Source organism: Coenobita brevimanus, chromosome 112, assembly GCF_032717465.1.
Source record: "Coenobita brevimanus isolate Jiangsu-jjx chromosome 112, ASM3271746v2, whole genome shotgun sequence".
Taxonomy (NCBI): domain Eukaryota; kingdom Metazoa; phylum Arthropoda; class Malacostraca; order Decapoda; family Coenobitidae; genus Coenobita; species Coenobita brevimanus.
In genome coordinates, this window is record NC_137065.1 from 23,956,322 (window position 1) to 23,976,129 (window position 19,808).

General features: G+C 39.3%; 1 protein-coding gene across 1 annotated transcript in view; it reads right to left on the reverse strand.

Annotated features, from left to right (window-relative positions):
* The window catches only part of LOC145418134 (protein turtle homolog B-like), a 192,501-nt gene that overhangs the window by 155,470 nt on the left and 17,223 nt on the right, over positions 1-19,808 (reverse strand). The window contains exon 7 of the mRNA XM_080286657.1: positions 1,104-1,234. Coding sequence (XP_080142783.1) covers positions 1,104-1,234 — 131 coding nt within the window. The remainder of the gene's footprint in view (positions 1-1,103; positions 1,235-19,808) is intronic.

Sequence of the window (19,808 nt, forward strand, 5' to 3'; positions counted from 1 at the left end):
CTGCTGAGGAATGTATGTGGAGTACTGAGGGTGGATAGGATACGAAATAATGTTATTCGTGAAAGATGTGGAGTGATGAAGTCTGTGGACACAAGGACTGAAGAGAGTGTACTGAGGTGGTATGGTCATGTGGAGAGAATGAATAACAATAGAGTGGTGAAAAAGGTATATCTGAGCTAATCTGAAGGAGGGGGGAGGCGAGGTAGGCCAAGGAGAAGGAGAGATATGGTGGATGAGTGTGTGAGGAAGAGAGGTTTGGAAGTCGGTAAGGCTAAAGAACTGACAAGAGATTGAGCTGGCTGGATGAATGTTGTGAGGAGAAGTGCATGATCAGGGATTTTGCACCCCTCTTTAACATGGCAGCGTCCAGATTGACTCTATCGGATACGTTTATGTGAAGCTACGAAACATCGTGAATGTTTTTGGCGTATCGGATAGAGCCAGGATTCCGGGGGCTTGGATGATGAGTGAATAGAAGCATGGCCCATTGGATCGGGCAAATTTGGGCTGTCTGGGCGTTGCTACTCCTCACGCTGCCCTAGGGTGGGGAAGGAGGTCCGGATGATGATGATGATGATACTTTCCTTCTCATATTTTCTGTTTGTTGCCTCGGCCCTCTCTGCTTGCCATCATAATATCGCTTATCAACATTGATTTCCTCTTTCGCTTTCTGCCCTCCTTACCTGTCATCTTTGCTCCCTTCCTGCTCTCACCTTTCCCTTCTACACTTTTTGCATGTTTTATTCTCGCTCTCACTACTTTTTTTTTTCCCCGTCATCTTTGTCTCTACATTGTATACCTGTCTTTTCAGCTTCTAAAGCCCTCACTGCCTGTCTATGTCTTTCTTGTTCCTGTATCTTCTTTACCTTTATTCCCTCTGTGTTTGTCATTTACCTTGTCTGCCTTCATCTTTTCCTTGTTGTTCTCAGTGCCCGAGCCTCTCTCTCTTGTCTCCCGCATCGCTTTATACATCAAGGTTATCTTAAAGTTTTGCATCACTTTATGGAGCAACACTTAGTCTTCTTCTATTCTCCCTGTATTAGCCCTCTTCTCCACTTTTTCTGCCTACTACCTCTGACTGTACATCCTGCCTTCCACCTTACCTCGTGCATCCAGGCAATCTTGTACACCCACGGGTTGGCCTTGATGGCACACTCGAAGTACACGTCGTCGCCCTCCTCGATGTTGCTCAGGTTGAGGGACCCACCGGGGCGCAGGCGGGTCACAGGCACGTCTAGGGGTAAGGAATTGGGGCGACTAAACAGAAAATAAAATAGACATAATGAAGATATAATCTTGTTCTTGTATCTGGAAGCAGATGAGTCACAGGCACGTCCGAGGATATAGTATTTCAAAAGCTATGAGGGAAATAGGGTTAGAACAATGATGATAGCCTATTCTTTGTTTTTGCCATAACCTGAAGCATTTATAGAGCATCTGAAGGGCCTCATGTTGTGCTTGAAGATCAAGTGACTTGAGAAGGCTCTGGTCTCTCTTTTGTCTTTCCTTCGAAAACAATAGTTTAACTTGTGGATGTCAGCCCACTGTGGTTGAGAAAATAGCTACAAGTTAGCCCCCTGCACTACGAAAGTCCTTTCTAGGTTGTAAGAGCGCGTTTGACTTTGATGAGAATTATCATTTTCTCTCCTTACTGATTTAATAACGATTTACAGTATAATGTCTGGTGGTAGGGAGTGGGGCGAAAATAAGAAAACCCCTTCAACCGAAAGAGGTAGAAAGGAGCTATTACAGGAACATGAAAAACTACAATTAAAGTAACGTAACTAATACATATAAATTATAAAGTTAATTCGCACTTTATAACTTGCCACTGAAAGACAGTGTGGCTTAGACATTCATGTCGCCGACGAATGCAATGAACAACGTTTGTGCAAGCAATTGGAGACTTTTTTTTACTGCAAGGAAGAAGGAACCAAAGGCCAAGAGCCCGCAAACCGTTCCTTCCAAGAAAAAACAAAAACAATGCAAAAAAGAGCCAAAGTCAAGATCCGTTCATTCCGAGATGCCTGGACACACTGCGTTTGAAAGACTTGAGATCATAGGAAGTAGGAAATACAGACAGAGGGAGACAGTTCCAGAGGTGACCTGTTGCATAAATGAAAGCCTGGGAGTAATGGTTAACTCTTGCATTAGAGAGTTGGACAGAAAAAGAATGAGAGTTTGTTGCTAGATGGGTGCTACACGCCCGTCGTAGTGGCGGAGAGATGCAAGCAGACAGTTCAGAGGACCAATGACCATTGAAGCAGCGATAGAAAATAGATAAAGATGCAACAGTGTGGCGAAGAGACAAAGGTTGAAGAGAGCCAATAAGAGGAGGAGAGTTAATGAGCGAAATATGCATTTTACTCCACACTATACAGAAGACCTATACGTGGGGACCCTCCCCACATATGAGAGTTGTACTCGACACAGAGGCGAACAAAACTCGTGTATAAAGTCAACAACTGTGCATGGATAAAGAAGGTATGGAGTCAGCTTAGCACACCCAATCTCTTGGAAGCAGATTTTACAAGAGATACAATATGATCTTGTCAAAATAAGTCCCGAGTGAATGAGACCCCAAGCATGTTCAAGGATGATGCATGATTGAGCTGGATATTATTAAATATTAGTTGGTACTCCTGTAGAAGATAATGTAGGGTTGATAGGTGTAAAAACTGAGACTTTCATGCATTAATAATAACAAGATTATTTTTTCCCTAGTCGGAGATACGAGCCAAGTCATATATTAGGTATGCCATAGTCTCATCCATTGTTTGTTGAAGTAACTGCTTAGATGAGCGTTGCAGGAACCGAATGGAAAGGAGAAGGGTGGAATCATCAGTGTACGAGTGGATAGTGTTAGATGTTTAGAAGGTCATTGATGAATAAAAGAAAGAGGGTTGGTGATAGGACAGCGCCCTGAAGAACACCACTGTTTATAGATCTAGGAGAAGAACGACGGCCGTCTACAACAGCGGCTATAGAACGACCAGAAAAGAAGCTGTAGATGAAGGCACAGATAGGAGAGAAACCGTATGAGGGCAGTTTGGAAATTAAAGATCAGTTTGGAAATTAAAGATTTATGCCAGACTCGATCGAAAGCCTTTGAGATGTCAAGTGCAATGGCAAATCTTTTGCCAAAGTCCTGAAAGGAAGATGATCAGGAGTCTGAAAGGAAGATCGCTAGTGGAGCACCCCTAACGGAACCCATACTGACAATCAGAGAGAAGCTTGTAATAGGAAAGATGCTTTAAAATTTTTCTGTTAAAAATAGACTCAGAAACTTTTGAGACACAGGATGTTAAAGCAATTGGCCGATAGTTAGAGAGTTGGGAATGGTCACCCTTCTTTGGGACTGGCTGAATGAGAGCAAACTTCCAGCAAAAAGGAAAGGTACAAGTTGAAAGACAAAGGCGAAACAGTTTACCCAGGCAGGGTGTAAGCACAGAAGCACAATTCTTCAAAACAACAGAAGGGATTTCATCAGGCCCATATGCCTTGTTAGTATTGAGGCCAGTGATGGCAGAATATACATCAGCTGAAGTATTTTTAATGTCAGCCATGATGAAATCAGAGGGGGGAAGTGATGGAGGAACAGCTGTATTTTATTCTTCATAAAAGTCCAATCGAGGTATCCTCCACAATAACTTCACCCAAAGATAATTATTATGGGACCCACGGTATCTGCTTTCACATTCTGTTTAGCCAGCTTTATTCCCAGGCTCTGTACATAATCAGAGGTTTCCCTCGGTGCTTTGATAAATACACTTGTTTCCATCTTGTCCAGTACAGCTGCTATTATATGGCATTTATACTGACCAAGTCTAAGTCAAAGGAATGTGCGTCCTTAGTAGTTAAAACACTGAAATGGCTAGATTTACTTTGCCTCTAATGGGTAACTATAAATTTTCTAAAATCTTAATTATAATGATCCGATTTCTGTTTGTTAGTTTGGTGGTTTGCCCGTTTGTGACCATAACACAGCAAAAACGGTGAATTGTGGCGCAATTTTTTGTTAGAGCATGGTACTGATAAAATGTTCTAACTTGAAGAATAAAACAATTTCCAGTCCAATCTGGCCACTGGTTCCTGAGTTATGACTCATCTCTGGCCTTTTACTCGGCAGCCTTTAGGCAGATCACTTTCTTTGAGGGCACTGAAGTTTCCATAACACAGCCGAAAGTAGAGACCGTAGTGCAATTTCTGTTATAGGAAGGTACCATTAAAGTGCTCGAAGTTGAAAAATAAAAACAATTTCCAATCCTATCTGAGCCACCGGTTCCCGAATTATGACTCATTTCTGACTTTTTGACATCGAGCACAAAGGCTGCCGGAGACTGCCTTTGAGAGAGTAACAGCAGAAATGGAGGTTTTCTGTGCGTCAGTATAATAAAGGTTACATGCTGATACACCTCCTTTTTTCAATCAATATGGATTGGAGCAGATGGGGGACATGGAAGGTGTGTGCAAGATATTCACAGATGAAATCTGTGCCACATGTGAAGTGGTGTGTGGAGTGAAGAGAAGATAAAAGGGGTGCAAGGAACAACATGGTGGAATGAAGAGATGAGGCAGGCTGTGGCACAAAAGAAGAAAGCATATTGTAGGTTATAGTGAGTGGATGAGAAACAGAGGTGTAGAAGAAGTTGAGATACAGAAGAGAGCGTTAAATGCAGAGAGGAAAAGAGAGGTGAGAAGATTAGTAAGAGAGATTAAGAGGAGAATGGATGAGGAAATTGGAAGGGATTTGAGTGTAATGTGGAGAGACTGTAAGAATATGTTCTGGAAAGAGGTGAAGAGAATAAGACAGGGTGGCAGTGAAGCTAGTAGGGGAGTGAAAAATAAAAATAGTAGATTGCTAGTAGAGAAGGGGTAAAAAGTGAGCAGAAGAAGAGAAAAATTTAAGGAATTGTTTAACAAAGAGAATGAAAGTTATGTGATTACAAGTGGCTGGGGAATGGCTGCGTGACGGTAGGATGTGAGAAGAGAGGAAGAAATCAGTAGGATGGAAGTTGTGGAAGGAATGAAGAGAGTCAAAATGGGAAAAAGCCCCAAGAATTTATTGATTTTTTTTTTTTTTTTTTTTTTTTTTTTGTCCAACTCTGGGCAAAGGCTTCAGGGCCTATATCTCGGGTGCAGTAGCTTATACCAAGGCCCAGTAGTCCTCCTACACATCCACATGTCACCACTTCGGCGCTAGTACCCACCATCCATATTGAATACATGCTAGGGCTGTCTCATACAGGACTGGTGTATTGGTATTAGAGGGGTATTTTTACGACATGGTCATCTGGTAGATCAGGAAATTCTGCTTTTTATGAATTTCAAATTCTTAAACTGTTCCCTGCTCCAGCCGGGATTCGAACCTGGGTCCATCAGGATTGCAGGCCGCCTCTCTACCGATTCAGCCACCTCCTCCCCCGGCAGGTGAAATGTTGAAGCATGAGGAGAGATAGTAGGTGAATGGATGTGGAAGATGTACAGATTGGCCTGGGAGGAAGGTAGAGTCCTGGAGGATTGTATGTCAGGTATAATTATTCCCCTGTACAAAGGAAAAGGGGAAAAAGAAATGTGTGTAATTATAAGGGCACTTGTCATCTTAGTTTAATAGGAAAAGTATATGGTAGGATACTTATTGATAGAGTTACGGAAATAACAGAGGAACTGGTTGGAGAAGAACAGCGAGGTTTTAGGAAGGGAAGAGGTTGTGTAGATCAGATATTCATTCTTAGGTCTTTAGTGGAAGTGTTTCTAGAGAAGGGAAAGAAGTTGCATGCGGTCCTCATCGATTTGGAAAAAGCATATGACAGGGTGGATAGACAAGGATTGTGGACAGTATTAAGAAGATATGGAGTAACTGTGAATTTGCTGAATGCCGTGAAGAGTATGTATGAGGATGCTAAGGCTGCAGTACGTACGGATGAGTGACTTTTTCTATTTGAAGGTTGGATTGAAACAAGGATGTGTCATGTCTCCATAGTTGTTCAATCTCTATATGGATGGGGTTATAAAAGAGATACAAGGTAGGTCAGTGGATGTTGGAGCAGCCCTAATGAGATGGGGCAGAGTTTGGAAACTCTCTGTGCTGTTGTTTGTAGATGACTCTGTGTTTTTAACTGAAGACGAAGGGGAGCTGCAAGGCTTGGTGAATGAGTTTGGGTGAGTGTGTAAGAAACGGATCTAAAGTTGAACGTAGGGAAGAGTAAAGTTATGGTCTTCGAGAGAAATGAAGTCAGTGAATGTTCGGTGAGGCTGGATGAGGAGGAAATGGAAAATGTGAGTGCGTTTAAGTACTTGTGTAGTGTGATAAGTAAGGATAGAAGTTTAGAGGATGAAGTGCTTAAATGGGTACAACAAGGAAGAAAGGTTGCTGGTTCCTTGGAAGCAGTGATAAGAAAGAGGGAAAGTGAGCATGGAAGTGAAAAAGTTACTGCATGACAGTATTTTGCTACCAGCTCTAATGTATGGAAGTGAAGCTTGGACCTTGTTGGAGGGACACAAGTCAAGAGTAAGAGCAGTGAAAATGAGTTATGTGAGAGGAGCATGTGGAGTCAAATGGAGAGACAGATTGACAAATGAGGATAAAAGGAGCTTTGTGGTGTGGATGTGGATGTAATAGGAAGCATTAGGGGAAACACACTGAGGTGCTTTGGCCATGTGAAAAGGATAGAGAGTGAGAGACTGACGAGGAGAGTGCATGTGAGTGGAATGGAGGTGGGGAGAGGGAGGGGGAGGCCAAGGATTAGATGGAGGGAAGGAGTGGAGAGGTATATGAGAGAGGGGTGTGAGCTGAGAGCAGGGCAGTGAAATGGCGAGGGACAGGGCGACATGGGGGCGATTTGTTTGTGTCCACCCGTTACGGGATTAAGGCGTCTGGCAATAGGGAGATAGACAGGCCTTCACATCTGCAATTGGAACTGTAGCTTGCATTGTTACTGGACTATTTGATTTTGCAACAGTCATATTGAAACTTGCAGGTTTTGGAAACTCATCCTTGACCATTTATGTACATATAGCACTATGTTGTTTTCCTTTTTTTGTACTTGAAACAAAGATTTAATCTACTTTACCGGTATGCAGACTCTAAGGACACAGTTCCAGAAAGCACCTAATCTGCTGCTTTTACATCTTCGCAAGTACTCAAAGCTTATAATTACAAATAACTGCAATCCAAATGTTATGCAAAAAAAAAAAAAATCAAAATCATGTTTAGGCATGGGTAATTCAATTAGTCTGCAGTAATTGGGTAATGACTTACTCCCCATCCTCATAATTCTGTCTAAGGATGTCAAAGCCACCTCACAAGTATCATCTTCAAAAGGAAATTCACTTATCAACTTATAAGGCATTCCCTTGACCTGTCCTAACAGATAGAAGAATTTACTAACCTTTGAGAGGTCTGTTCTGTCATGGACTAAGTATCTGAATTTATCCCCAAAGGATTCCTAATTTTGCTCCCCATTAAATTATGGCGGCGTAATCTTTGGTGGTGTGGTTTTACAACCAGGCCTACACCTGGGTGTTCCAGCAGAATAATTAGCTAATTTTGTTTCAAGGAAATTTACGATGTTTATATATTCCTCTAGGTTATTTTCATACTTCGTACTTTCCGATTCAGGCAGATCTTTATCATCTTCCCTCATAATAGCTGCTACTAAACTGCTATAACTTTCATCATACTTAGCCCATCTGTCCTTTCAGATGTTCAAAAGACTTCTTAATTTGTCTTTTGACAGTGGTATTTCCTATTGATTCTTTACAGTCGTTTTTATAGCTCTTGTTATCCATCCTGCCTAATTACTACTCGTTAACTTCTTTAACAGTGAATTGGACATTTTGGATGATTACCTTAGGTTCATATTATAACCTTCAAAATTCCTATATTATCACATTAAACTTAGTTGATGGTGGGTAAGGTTTTAAATTCTCCCCCCCCCCGTTGTTAAACTGCTTGGGTTGTTGTTTTCCCCCACAATCATAATCCCACAAATTAAACAACTAAATTTATTACCATGAGCCCATATGCAGTTGTTTCTCCAATATTCCATTGGACCATCCATGGCTTCTACCGCATAGAAAGTGTCCCTCTTACGTTCTGTGTAATTTATGAATTTCTTCAGGACAGCCTTTTTACTTTGATGGTTCCAGTGAATACCATCAGCTTTAAGGGTTGCCTGGAATGGTTGGCCATTAAAATGAATAATGTCCCTTCTGCTGCATATTCTCTGCAACTTCCTATTTATGGCCCTGTTGATTACTTTATATGTAGTAACAAACTGGTGCAACATGTGGTAGATTTCTAGGCACGAGGAGTGTTATGGTTACAGAGGAATTACTCGACCCTTCATTAGCCCCAGTCACTGCAGTAATATTCTCCACGATGTCATTCACTTCCACATCCTAAAAAATATTATTAACTCCCAGAAAAAGGATGGTATTGTGGTGTTCCTAATCCAATACGGCATTTAACCTTTCATCACTTGAAAAGGAACTAGCTTTTCCGCCCGGAGCCTGGTATTTGCGTATTTCTGTGTCTGGCAACTCTACCACGCGCGGAGTCAGGACATGTCGTACTAAAGGAGTCTGAAGCCTGCTTAAAGCCTCTACACACATCTGTACTCCTTACTCGGGGCACCAAAATGTAAAGAATTGTGAGGGTCTTCTTCTGTCAAGACACCAAAGTTAAAATAATAGGAGTCTCTTTCAATGAGACACCGTAACTCACCTATTATATCCTTTATCCTAGCTAACTCCCTCTGAGTTTGCCAAATCTTAAAAGATACTTAGCTAGGTACGTCAGACCGACTGATAATGATGGGCATGAGGTCTTGGTTTGTTATGTGGGTCAAATCCAAGCATCCTTAGTGCAGTATATACAGTACTTTCGTGATAGCTAGCCGACTAGAACGGAACTAAAAAAAAACTATGTCCTTCTCCTTTACTGGATTCAGAGATGCAAATATTATGTAATTACAATTACTTAAATACAATGAATTACTTCATGAAATTTACCAGGAATGTCTAACTTACCAAGTTAACATTAGTTTTAAATACAGAGTACAGCCAAATATTAATTTTATCTATGTTAATTTATATAAAACCTTCTTCCACTTTTCCATGTCACCATAGCACGCATGTGCAGCCATGCACATGGAATATTCCTATAATTATAGGAATTATATAATTGTTCATAAAAGAATAAATGCAGTAGCATGTAACTGAACAAGAACAATGACTATTAACCAGAAAACTATAGCAAATCTCTGGGTTATTATAGCACTTTGAGCCAGCACTATACGTTCACTGGTAAATTCCTCCCTCTGCTTTTCAACAAGAATATATATATTAAAAAGTGTACATATACTGCTACACACAGGATATCTCCTTCTCGGGGAAATAGTTTCCTCAAGAACAAACAGCCAGAAGATCTTGTGGACAGCAACTTAGCCTCTTTGCTGTATCATCTCAAAATTCTCATCACACAACCCATTGGGTTAAGAATCCCCTCCTCCCATCCATTGCACATTGTTTGAAAACAGCCATGGAGATAATCCTCAGCTATCTGACTCAGTATTAGGGTCTTGACACCGACACTCTGCATCTAGTCATTGCACCGCCACAAAGCAACACTCCTGTGGACAAACGTACAACAGAATCGCCCATTCGGATGTATTGGAGCCCAGTAAATGTCTCGTCTACACTTTAACACACTTTCTGTGGCTCTGGTGTTGTGACTCCTACTTTTACTAAGAAAGAGGAGAATGTCACTTACGTACACCATAACCTGCATGCTGTAGTGTTTTTGTAGTTCACTGTTGTGAGGGAGAGTACTCATATCTACTGTAGTGTAGTGCCTTAAACAAAGTGCAGTGCTTTAATGTTGTAGAGTCTTCTTTACTGTAATATACAGTAATATTTGGTGTGCATGTGAGCGATGTGAGCATGCGGTACCATGCAAAATTATGTGTTGTGCACTATATGCTTTTCTGTAGTGCAATATGCAGAAGTTTCATAGAGTGCATGTAAGTGTTTGATCAGATGCATAATGCATGTTGTAAAATGTTATGTAGTTTAATGTTTTATGTTGGTCAGTGTGGTTTAATGTGTTTAATGTATTACATGGTCAATTTCACCAAGAATAGTGTTTTACTCGTTTGCTTTGGTTTACTGAAAGAATGACGTAAAGTGCGTATCATACCGAGAACACTGTTGTGTTGTAGGATTGTTGTGAAACCATTCCCAGCTGGAGGGTATTTTCAATCTTAACTCATTTTGCTCACAGATATACCACTCCACTGGCCTTTCCAACCAAAATACAAGGTGATCTGATGCTGCCTTGCTTTTCAGCCAAATTTGGAATTTATTTCTCGGCCTTGGTCGGTATTTTGTGCGCAGTACAATTTTTATGAACTCTACCCCAGATTCGTTTCATCTTTGGTTTCTGGATTTCTGAAAAGACTCTCATCAATCAACGAATTTTTATTTTTCACGTGAGCTGGTGAGATATAAAGATGTGAGATAATGTTGAACTCCCTCTCTCTCTCTCTAAGTGCACATTGTGTGTGTGTGTGTGTGTGTGTGTGTGTGTGTGTGTGTGTGTTCTTACCTAATTGTTCTTAACTAATTGTGTCTTTACAGGGATGAGTCAAGCTCGTACTGTCCTGTGTCCTAAACCATTTTTATTGTACATATGCTTAAATTTATGAATTGTTTTGGCACACACTATTTCATTCGGCAGTGCATTCCCCAGATCAATTGCCCTATTTGGGAAACTGAATTCCTTCACATCTTTATCGCCTCTCTTTTCATGCATTTTTTTTTGCAGTGTCCTCTTGCTGATGCATTCCCATAGGTTATGTGATCATTTATGTCTATTTTCTCCTTCCCTGATATGCATTTATATTGCATAATCATGTCTCCTCTTTTCCTTCTTTCCTGTAGTGTAGGTAGAGTCAATTTTCTAGTCTTTCTTTGTAACTTAGACCCCTTAAGCTTGGTATCCATCTTCTAGCAGCCCTATGAACTTTTTCAATCTTAGCTATGTGCTTTTTGAGATGAGGACTCCAAATGACTGATGCATACTCCAGGATTGGTCTGATGAATGATGTTATTATATTTCTTAGCTGTCTTCATTCATGTGTGTGAATACTATTCTCATATTTGCAAGCAGTGTAAACATGTTCCGTACCTTCTACCTGATGTGGTCAGCCGGAGATAGTCTGTTATTGATAATCACACCTAGGTCCTTCTCTCTTTCTGACATGTGTAGGGTTTTACTTCCTAACTTATAAATCCCAATCAGGTCATTTTCCACTTTTACCAAGCTTGATTACATGACACTTGTCCACATTGAATTCCATTTGCCATGTATTGCTTCATTCATGAAGTATATTTAATTCTTCTTGTAGCTCTTTACAAGAGTCTGCTTTAGTAATTCTCCTTTGTATTTTTGCATCATCAGCAAACATATTTAGATAGCTTTCATTTCCATTGGTACAGTCTATATCATATATATACATTGACCCGCCCCATCCTGACCACTTTTCCACCACTGACTCCCTCCAATCCCAATCATTTTTGGAAATTTTTTTGTTTGGCTCAAACCTCCGCTTTTGGTGAGAAACATCGAAAAATCATAGAGAAATCGCTCACCTGAGGTTTAAAATACTCGAAACAGGTAGCAGTACCTCCTCACTATCAGGCTGGCTCCAAAGAAAACGAGTTCTATGGGAGTGTAACCATGCCACACCACTCATAATTGGTATTTATTTATTTATTTGGTTCGAATTTATATGTAGTACAAGAGAATATTGGTTTTCACACAGTAATATAGGCAATATAAGCATTGTTTCACTCATGAAACACATCAACATACCTGACCTTTTTTGGCGACATTACCTGATCATCATTTATGACTGTTTCTTCTTCTAATGCTATGTAAAGTTTGTCCTCCACATTGTCGTCGATTGGGGAATCACTCTGACCCTGAATTTCGTACCATGGCATGACATGGCTTTACTGGCCGGGTCTCTGGTAACAGGTGAATTGCTGAGACAATGGCGTGGTGGTGGGGGGTAGAGGTCATGCTGGGTAAGGCATTGTCCCTGCCTGGCATCTTGTAGAGGAAGGTGTCCCGTGTATATGTACCAAAAATCACTCGCGAAAATTGAAAATTGTGCAAATTAGGGACCTTGCAATTGATTCGTGTTTATGAATGTCAACGGGATTGGCAGTGACAAAACGTGTGGACGTTAACTCACGTTGACGGAACGCCACGGGTTAAAAACATTATTGGTGCCAGCACTAACCCCTGTGGAACTCTGCTAGTCACTTTCCTTAATGATGAGTAATTTCCCATTAGTACTGTTCTCATTTCTCTTTTTTTCAGAAAATCTTGCATGCAACAATGAAGTTTGCCTCGGATTCCTCCTAGATGGTACAGTTTCCATAAAAGACTATGGTGCGGTACTCTGTCAAATGCTATCTTGAAATCTAAATAGATACTGTCCACCCATCATTTTCTTTTCTGTAATGTTTCTGTTACTTTATAATAGTAGCTCAACAAATTAGGAACACATGATTTTCCCTTTCTGAAACCAAACTGTCTTTCTGTTATGACAGATGATTTACCCAAACTTTTCTTTTCAGCTTTTCTAATACCTTGCTTACAACACTGGTTAGTGACACTGGTCGGTAGCTGAGTGGATTTTGTCTATTCCCTTTCTTGAATAAGGGAACAATGTTTGCTTTCTTCCAAATATCAGATAGTTTACCTTGTCCCAAGGATTCCTTGAAAATTCAAGATAATGGTTTACCTAACCCGAGGAGTCCTGTCGACGTATGGGCACGTCGCAACATTTTGTCACAGCTAGTCCCATCGACGTGGCAGTACATCGCGCAATTGCAAGGTTCATAATTTGCACAATTTTCAATTTTCACGTCTGATTTTTGGTATGTATACACCGGACACCTTCCTCTACATGATGCCAGGCAGGGACAATATCTCACCCCGCATGACCTCCTCCCCCCGCACGCCACTGTCACAGCAATTCACCTGTTATCAGAGACCTGGCCAATAAAGATATTCAGGGCCAGAGTGATTCCCCAATCGATGACAATGTGGAGGATAAAGTTTACATAGCATTAGATGAAGAAACAGTCAGAAATGATGATCAGTTAATGTCGCCAAAAAAGGTCAGGTATGTTGATGTGTTAGTGAGTGAAACAATGTTCATATTGCCTATATTACTGTGTGAAAACCAATATACTCTTGTATTACATATAAATTCGTACCAAATAAATAAATAAATACCATTATGAGTGGTGTGGAATAGTTACCCTCCCATAGAACTCGTTTTCTTTTGAGCCAGCCTGATAGAAAACTCAGTAAGGTAAGGAGTACTGTTAGCTGTATCGAGTATTTTAAACCTCAGGTGAGTGATTTCTCTATGAATTTTCGATGTTTCTCACCAAAAGGGGAGGTTTGAGCCAAAAAATTTGTTTTCCAAAATTGTTCGGGATTGGGGGGAGTCAGTGGTGGAAAATTGGTCGGGACGTGACGGGTTAACTCCTTTGCACATTTTTGTAGCACCCAACATGAAATTTCATCAGGATCATTTGCTTTCCTTTTGTCTAATTTACTTAACTCCTCTTGTATTTCGTTTTTTGATATTTGTATATCTGGTAGAATGTGTGGGCATGCATGTTCCACATCATCTGTCTCAAAATAATTTTCTTCTGTAAAAACTGATTGGAAATTCTTATTTAGTGCTTCACAAGTATTCTTCTCTTGTGTATAGATGATCCCCTCATGTGTAATGGATTGTATTTTATCTTTTACCTTGGTTTTGCTTCGGATGTAGCTGTATAATAGCTTCGGTTGATCACTACTTTTATTTACGATGTCCTCCTCAAACTTTTTTGGGCTTCCCTCCTTATTCTTGTATAATCGTTTCTTGCCTGTTCATAGTTGCTATATGCCCTTTCACTATTGTGTCTTCTGTATCTGTTCCACAACAAATCCCTTTTTTCTTTTGATTTTTTACATTCTGTATTAAACCATGGCTTTTTTTTCTTTTCTGCTTCTTTGTGCTGTGGGATGTACTTCTGGACTCCTATTTCATAAAGTTCACAGAATTTTCTTTATATAACATTTAAATCTTGTCCTCTAAGCTCATTTTTCCAATCTATTTCTAAGAAATATTTCTTTAGGTCATGATAGTTTTCCTTTTTGTAGTTAAGGCTCTTTTTGTAATTTTCATTACTATTAACTATGTCATATGCAATCCTGAAGTTGTAATTTAATAATGTGTGATCACTTTTGGCGAATGGAGGGTAATACATTATATTGTCAATATCGTTTTCTTAACCAGTAAATATAAGATCTAGTATTGATGGTATGTCAAGTCCTCTTTTTCTGGCACTTTCCCTTACATATTGTGTTAGGAAAAACTCCTGCACAAGGTCCAGGAGCTTTTGGTCCCAACAGCTTTCCCTGGCTTTATATATATAGAGTATTCCAATTTATATTTGTATTGAAATCTCCAGTAAGTATAATCCTTTCATATTTCTCCTCCATTCTGTGCAGTAATGCTCTTAAAGTTTGAGTTGTTTTCTTTTCCAGGTCTTCATATTCGCCTTTTTCCCAAATGTTTAATCTGGGTGGCAACCATATAACCAAACCATACGTGCTCCCTACATGTCAACAAGTGGGTTGGTGGAGGGTTGGTGCCCCTCCCTGTAAAACAACTAACTCAGTGTCAAATGGTCACCCTTTACGGGATTATGGTGTCTGGCAATAGATAGATAGATAGACTTTCCCTTCAGACGTACTAATCTCTACTGTGATCAGTTCTACCTGTGAGGGTGCATCTAGTTCTATTTCTTTGACTTGCAGATTTTTCTTTGTTAATATTTTAATTCGTCCTCCTTTTTTTAAGTTCCTATCTCTTCTTCATATATTGTATCCCTCTAGGTTTAGTGTATTGTTTGATATCCTAGGTGTTAATATTGTTTCAGGCAAACAATATGTGGTTCCTTTTCTTTGATATAATCATTCATCTCTAGTAATTTAGATACCATTCCATCTACAATTGAGTACATCAACTTAATCATCTTGTTAATATACTTGTCATGACTTGGGTCTACTACCTTTCTCGTTTTCATTCTCTCCTGTTTATGTACCACTTTCGAACTTGCAATCCAATTTCTTTGTAAAAAAAAAATGTGTTCTCTTCCTCTGATCTTCCCTCATTCTTTGTTCTTGCCTCCTCCCTCTTCTCTCTTAGTAATCCAAGTTCCTCTTGAGTTAGGTATCTTTTTGTCCATACAAAGTGCTCTTTTTCCATAAGCTCGTTTGCATTTTTCAGTATTTCCTCTACAGTGTTTACACTCTGGAAGGTTACTTTTAGTGTCCTTGATTTATTTCTCCCATATTTCCCTAGCCTTTTGTGTTCCTCTATGACTTTACCACTTATTTCCTCTGACACTTCCTTCAATATGTTCATTACATTTGCCATCTCCTTTTTGTCTCTCGAAATCTTGTTTTTCATTTCTTCCTCTTGTAAACCATTGAGTACTATAGATTTGTTGATGTCTGCTGAATCTTTGACCAATTTTGGATTGTTTTGGATTATTTTCGTTACTTCCTTTTTTTTTCTCTCTCTCTCTTTTCTTCAACTCTTGTTTCTAAGTCTTTATTTATTTTCATCATTTCACCATGTGTGGTTTCCACATAATTTTTGTAGCTTTGCATCGCTTCATTCACCTGGGTTATCTCCTCCTCAATATCACTACTATGATCTATCAGAGTTCTTGCCTGCCTTATTGTCTCTGTATCATTTCTGCACTCTTCCATAATACTCACATGGTTGACTGTGTTTGCCATCTCACTAATCTTCCTTCTAAGTGTACCCGCCTCAATTGATAATTTGTCTATTGTTGTGTTTTCCTATTAATCTCCTTTATTAAATTTTCATTTTCTTCCTTCTGCATATGCGACTGCTTCTTAATTTCATCTATTTCACTCTGAAATGCCTACTCTAATCTGTACACTCGTTCTACCAGCTTATTATGTGTCTCAATTTCCACCAGTTCCTGGTAGAAAACACCATCCTGCTTTCTACCTTTCTCCCTTTTCTTAACTCCTTCCAAAGATGATTTGCTAAACATAGTGGTCGTCTTCTGGTACCAACAGAGTGCTTTTACTTAAAGTTTTGCGTTCCTCTATGTCGCAGACGAAACAGTCAACTCTGAAGCAGCTGATTTGCTTGTTAGGCATTTCTGCCTGCTTCGGTGTATTGTGTTATTTGAACAACACTTTTACATAAAGTGTGTGTGTGTGTGTGTGTGTGTGTGTGTGTGTGTGTGTTCTTACCTAATTGTATCTTTACAGGGATGAGTCAAGCTCGTACTGTCCCGTGTCTTAAACCATATTTATCGTACATATCGTTAACTTTATTAATTGTTTTGGCACACACTATATCATTCAGTAATGCACACCACTGATCAATTGCCCTTTTTGGGAAACAATTTCTTCACGTATTTATCGCCTTTTAATGCATTTTTTTGCACTGTCCTCTTGCTGATGCATCCCCTAAGGTTATGCAATCATTTATGTCTATTTTCTCCATCCCTGATATGCATTTATATAGCATAATCATGTCTCGTCTTTTCCTTCTCTGCTGTAGTGTAGGTAGTACAGTCACTCATAAAAGAAACGACTCCCCCGGCCAAGACACCTTTCAACCAATATGATATCGGTCCTGGTAACACTGTAAATGACGTCAGGTGTGGGGGTGTGAAGCTGCGTTTGGGGGAAGTTCATTCAAAGTTCATTCCAAGTGTGCCGAGCCCATTCATTTAACCTTTGAGACCGAGGGTTTCATTTGCATCATGTGCGGCATTAATGCATAAATGTTCGGGTATGGGATTGTTATCACCTGAAAGTTCTTTGTTCTTGTAGCATAAAGTTAATTTTGTGTGAAGGACAACATAACAAGTCAGATATAAAGTATGTTTGACTCGAAATGTGGATTGAAGCAGTGTTTCGTGCAGATTAACTCTGTCCTCCTCTCAAACACCCCTCCTCATCCCCCCATATGGCTGACGTCAAATACACTGTTACCAACACTGAATATCCCGAGTTATATTGCCTCTAAGGCAGGGGGGGTCTTTTCTTTTATGAGTGACTGTACATTCAGTTTTTCTAGTCTTTCTTTGTAGCTTAGATCCCTTAAGCTCGGTACCCATCTCGTAGCGGCCCTTTGAACTTTTTCAATCTTATGTATGTGTTTTTTGAGATGAGGACTCCAGGTTACTGATGCATACTCCAGGGTTGGTCTAATAAATGATGTTATTATCTTTCTTAGCATGTCTTCATCTATATATGTGAATGTTATTCTCATACTTGCAAACAATGTATACATGTTCCGTACCTTCTCACTGATGTGGTCAGCCGGAGCTAGTCTGTTATTGATAATCACACCTAGGTCCTTCTCTCTTTCTGATGTGTGTAGCGTTTTGCTTCCTAAATTTTAATCCCAGTCAGGTCTTTTACCATTTTTACCAGACTTGATTACATGACACTTGTCCACATTGAATTCCATTTGCCATGTATTGCTTCATTAATGAAGTTAATTTAATTCTTCTTGTAGCTGTTTACAAGAGTCTGCTTTAGTAATTTTCCTGTTTATTTTTGCATCATCAGCAAAAATATTTAGTTTTCATTTCCAATTTTGCTATCTATATCATATACATACACTAAAATTATAATTGGTGCCAGCACTGAGCCCTGTGGAACTCTGCTAGTCACTTCCCTCAATGAAGAGTAATTTCCCATTAGTACTGTTCTCATTTCTCTTTCTTTCAGAAAATCTTGCATCCAACAGTGAAGTTTGCCTCGGATTCCTCCTTGATGGTACAATTTCCATAAAAGTCTTTGGTGCGGTACACTGTCAAATGCTGTCTTGAAATCTAAATAGATACTGTCCACCCATCCTTCTCTTTTCTGTAATGTTTCTGTTAACTTATCATAGTAGCTCAACAAATTAGTAACACATGAATTTCCGTTTCTAAAACCAAACTTTCTGTTATCATATTGTGCTCTACGTAATTTCCCCAAACTTTTCTTATCAGCTTTTCAAATGCTTTGCTTACAACACTGGTTAGTGATACCGGTCGGTAGCTGAGTCTATTCCTCTTCTTGAATAAGGGAAAAAAGTTTGCTTTCTTCCCAATATCAGTAGTTTACCTTGTCCCAAAGATTCCTTGAAAATTCAGGGTAATGGTTTACTTAACTCCTTTGCACATTCATGTAGCACCGAACATGAAATTTCATCATGACCATTTGCTTTTCCTTTGTCTAACTGACTTAACTCCTCCTGTATTTCTTTTTCTGATATTTGTATATCCGGTTATATGTGTGTGCATGATTTTTCCGTATCAACCCTCTCAAAATTATTTTCTTCTGTGGAAAATGATTGGAATTTCTTATTTAGTGCTTCACAGATATCTTTCTCTTGTGTATAGGTGATCCCCTCATCAATAATGGATTGTATTTTATCATTTACTTTGGTTTTACTTCGGATGCAGCTGTAAAATAGCTTCGGTTGATCACTTCTTTTATTTATGATGTCCTCCTCAAACTTTTTCTGGGCTTCCCTCCTTATTCTTGTATAATCGTTTTTTGCCAATTCATAGTTGTTATATGCTCTTCACTATTGTGTCTTCTGTATCTGTTCCACAACAAATCTCTGTTTTATCTTTTGATTTTTTACATTCTGTAATAAACCCTCTTCTTTATTTTCTTTTCTGCTTCTTTGTACTGTGGGATGTACTTCTGGACTCCTATTTCATAAAGTTCACAGAATTTTTTATACATAGCATTTAAATCTTGACCTCTAAGCACCTTTTCTCAATCTATTTCTAAGCAGTACTTCTTTAGGTCATGGTAGTTTCCCTTTTTTTATAATTTAGGCTCTTTTTGTAACTTTCATTGCTGTTAACTATGTCATATGCAGTCCTGAAGTTGCAGTTTAGTACTGCATGATCACTTTTGCCGAATGGAGGGTGATATTTTAAATTATTGTCAATATCGTTTTCTTGCCTAGTAAATATAAGATCTCGTACTGAGGGGTCATCAAGTCCTCTTTTTCGGGTGCTTTCCCTTACATGTTGCGTTAGGAAAAACTCCTGCACGAGATCCAGGAGCTTTTGGTTCCAACAGCTTTCTTGGCATATTATATCTATCATATTCCAATTTATATTTGTATTAAAATCTCCAGGTAGTGTAATTCTTTTCGATTTCTCTTCCATTCAGTGTAGTAATGCTCTTAAACTCTGAACTGAACTCACTGGCAGATCCTCGTATTCGCCACTTTCCCATGTGTTTGATCTGCGTGGCTTGTATAAATTTGCTACAATTACTTTTCCTTCAGATGTATTGATCTCTACTGCAATCAGTTCTACTTGTAAGAGTATATCTAGGTCTATTTCTTTGACCTTTTTATTTTTCTTGGTTAATATTATAATTCCTCCTCCCTTTTTTGAGTTCCTATCTCTTCTCCATATATTGTATTCATCTAAGTTTAGGATGTCATGTGACATCCTTGGTGTTAATTTTGTTTCAGCTAGGCATATTATATGTGGTTCATTTTCTTTGATGTAATCATTCATCTCTAATAATTAGATACCATTCCATCTGCATTTGAGTCCATCAGCTTAATCATCCAGTTTACATACTGTCATCACTTGGGTCTACTATCTTTCTCCTTTTTATTCCCTCCTGGTTATGTACCACTTTCGTA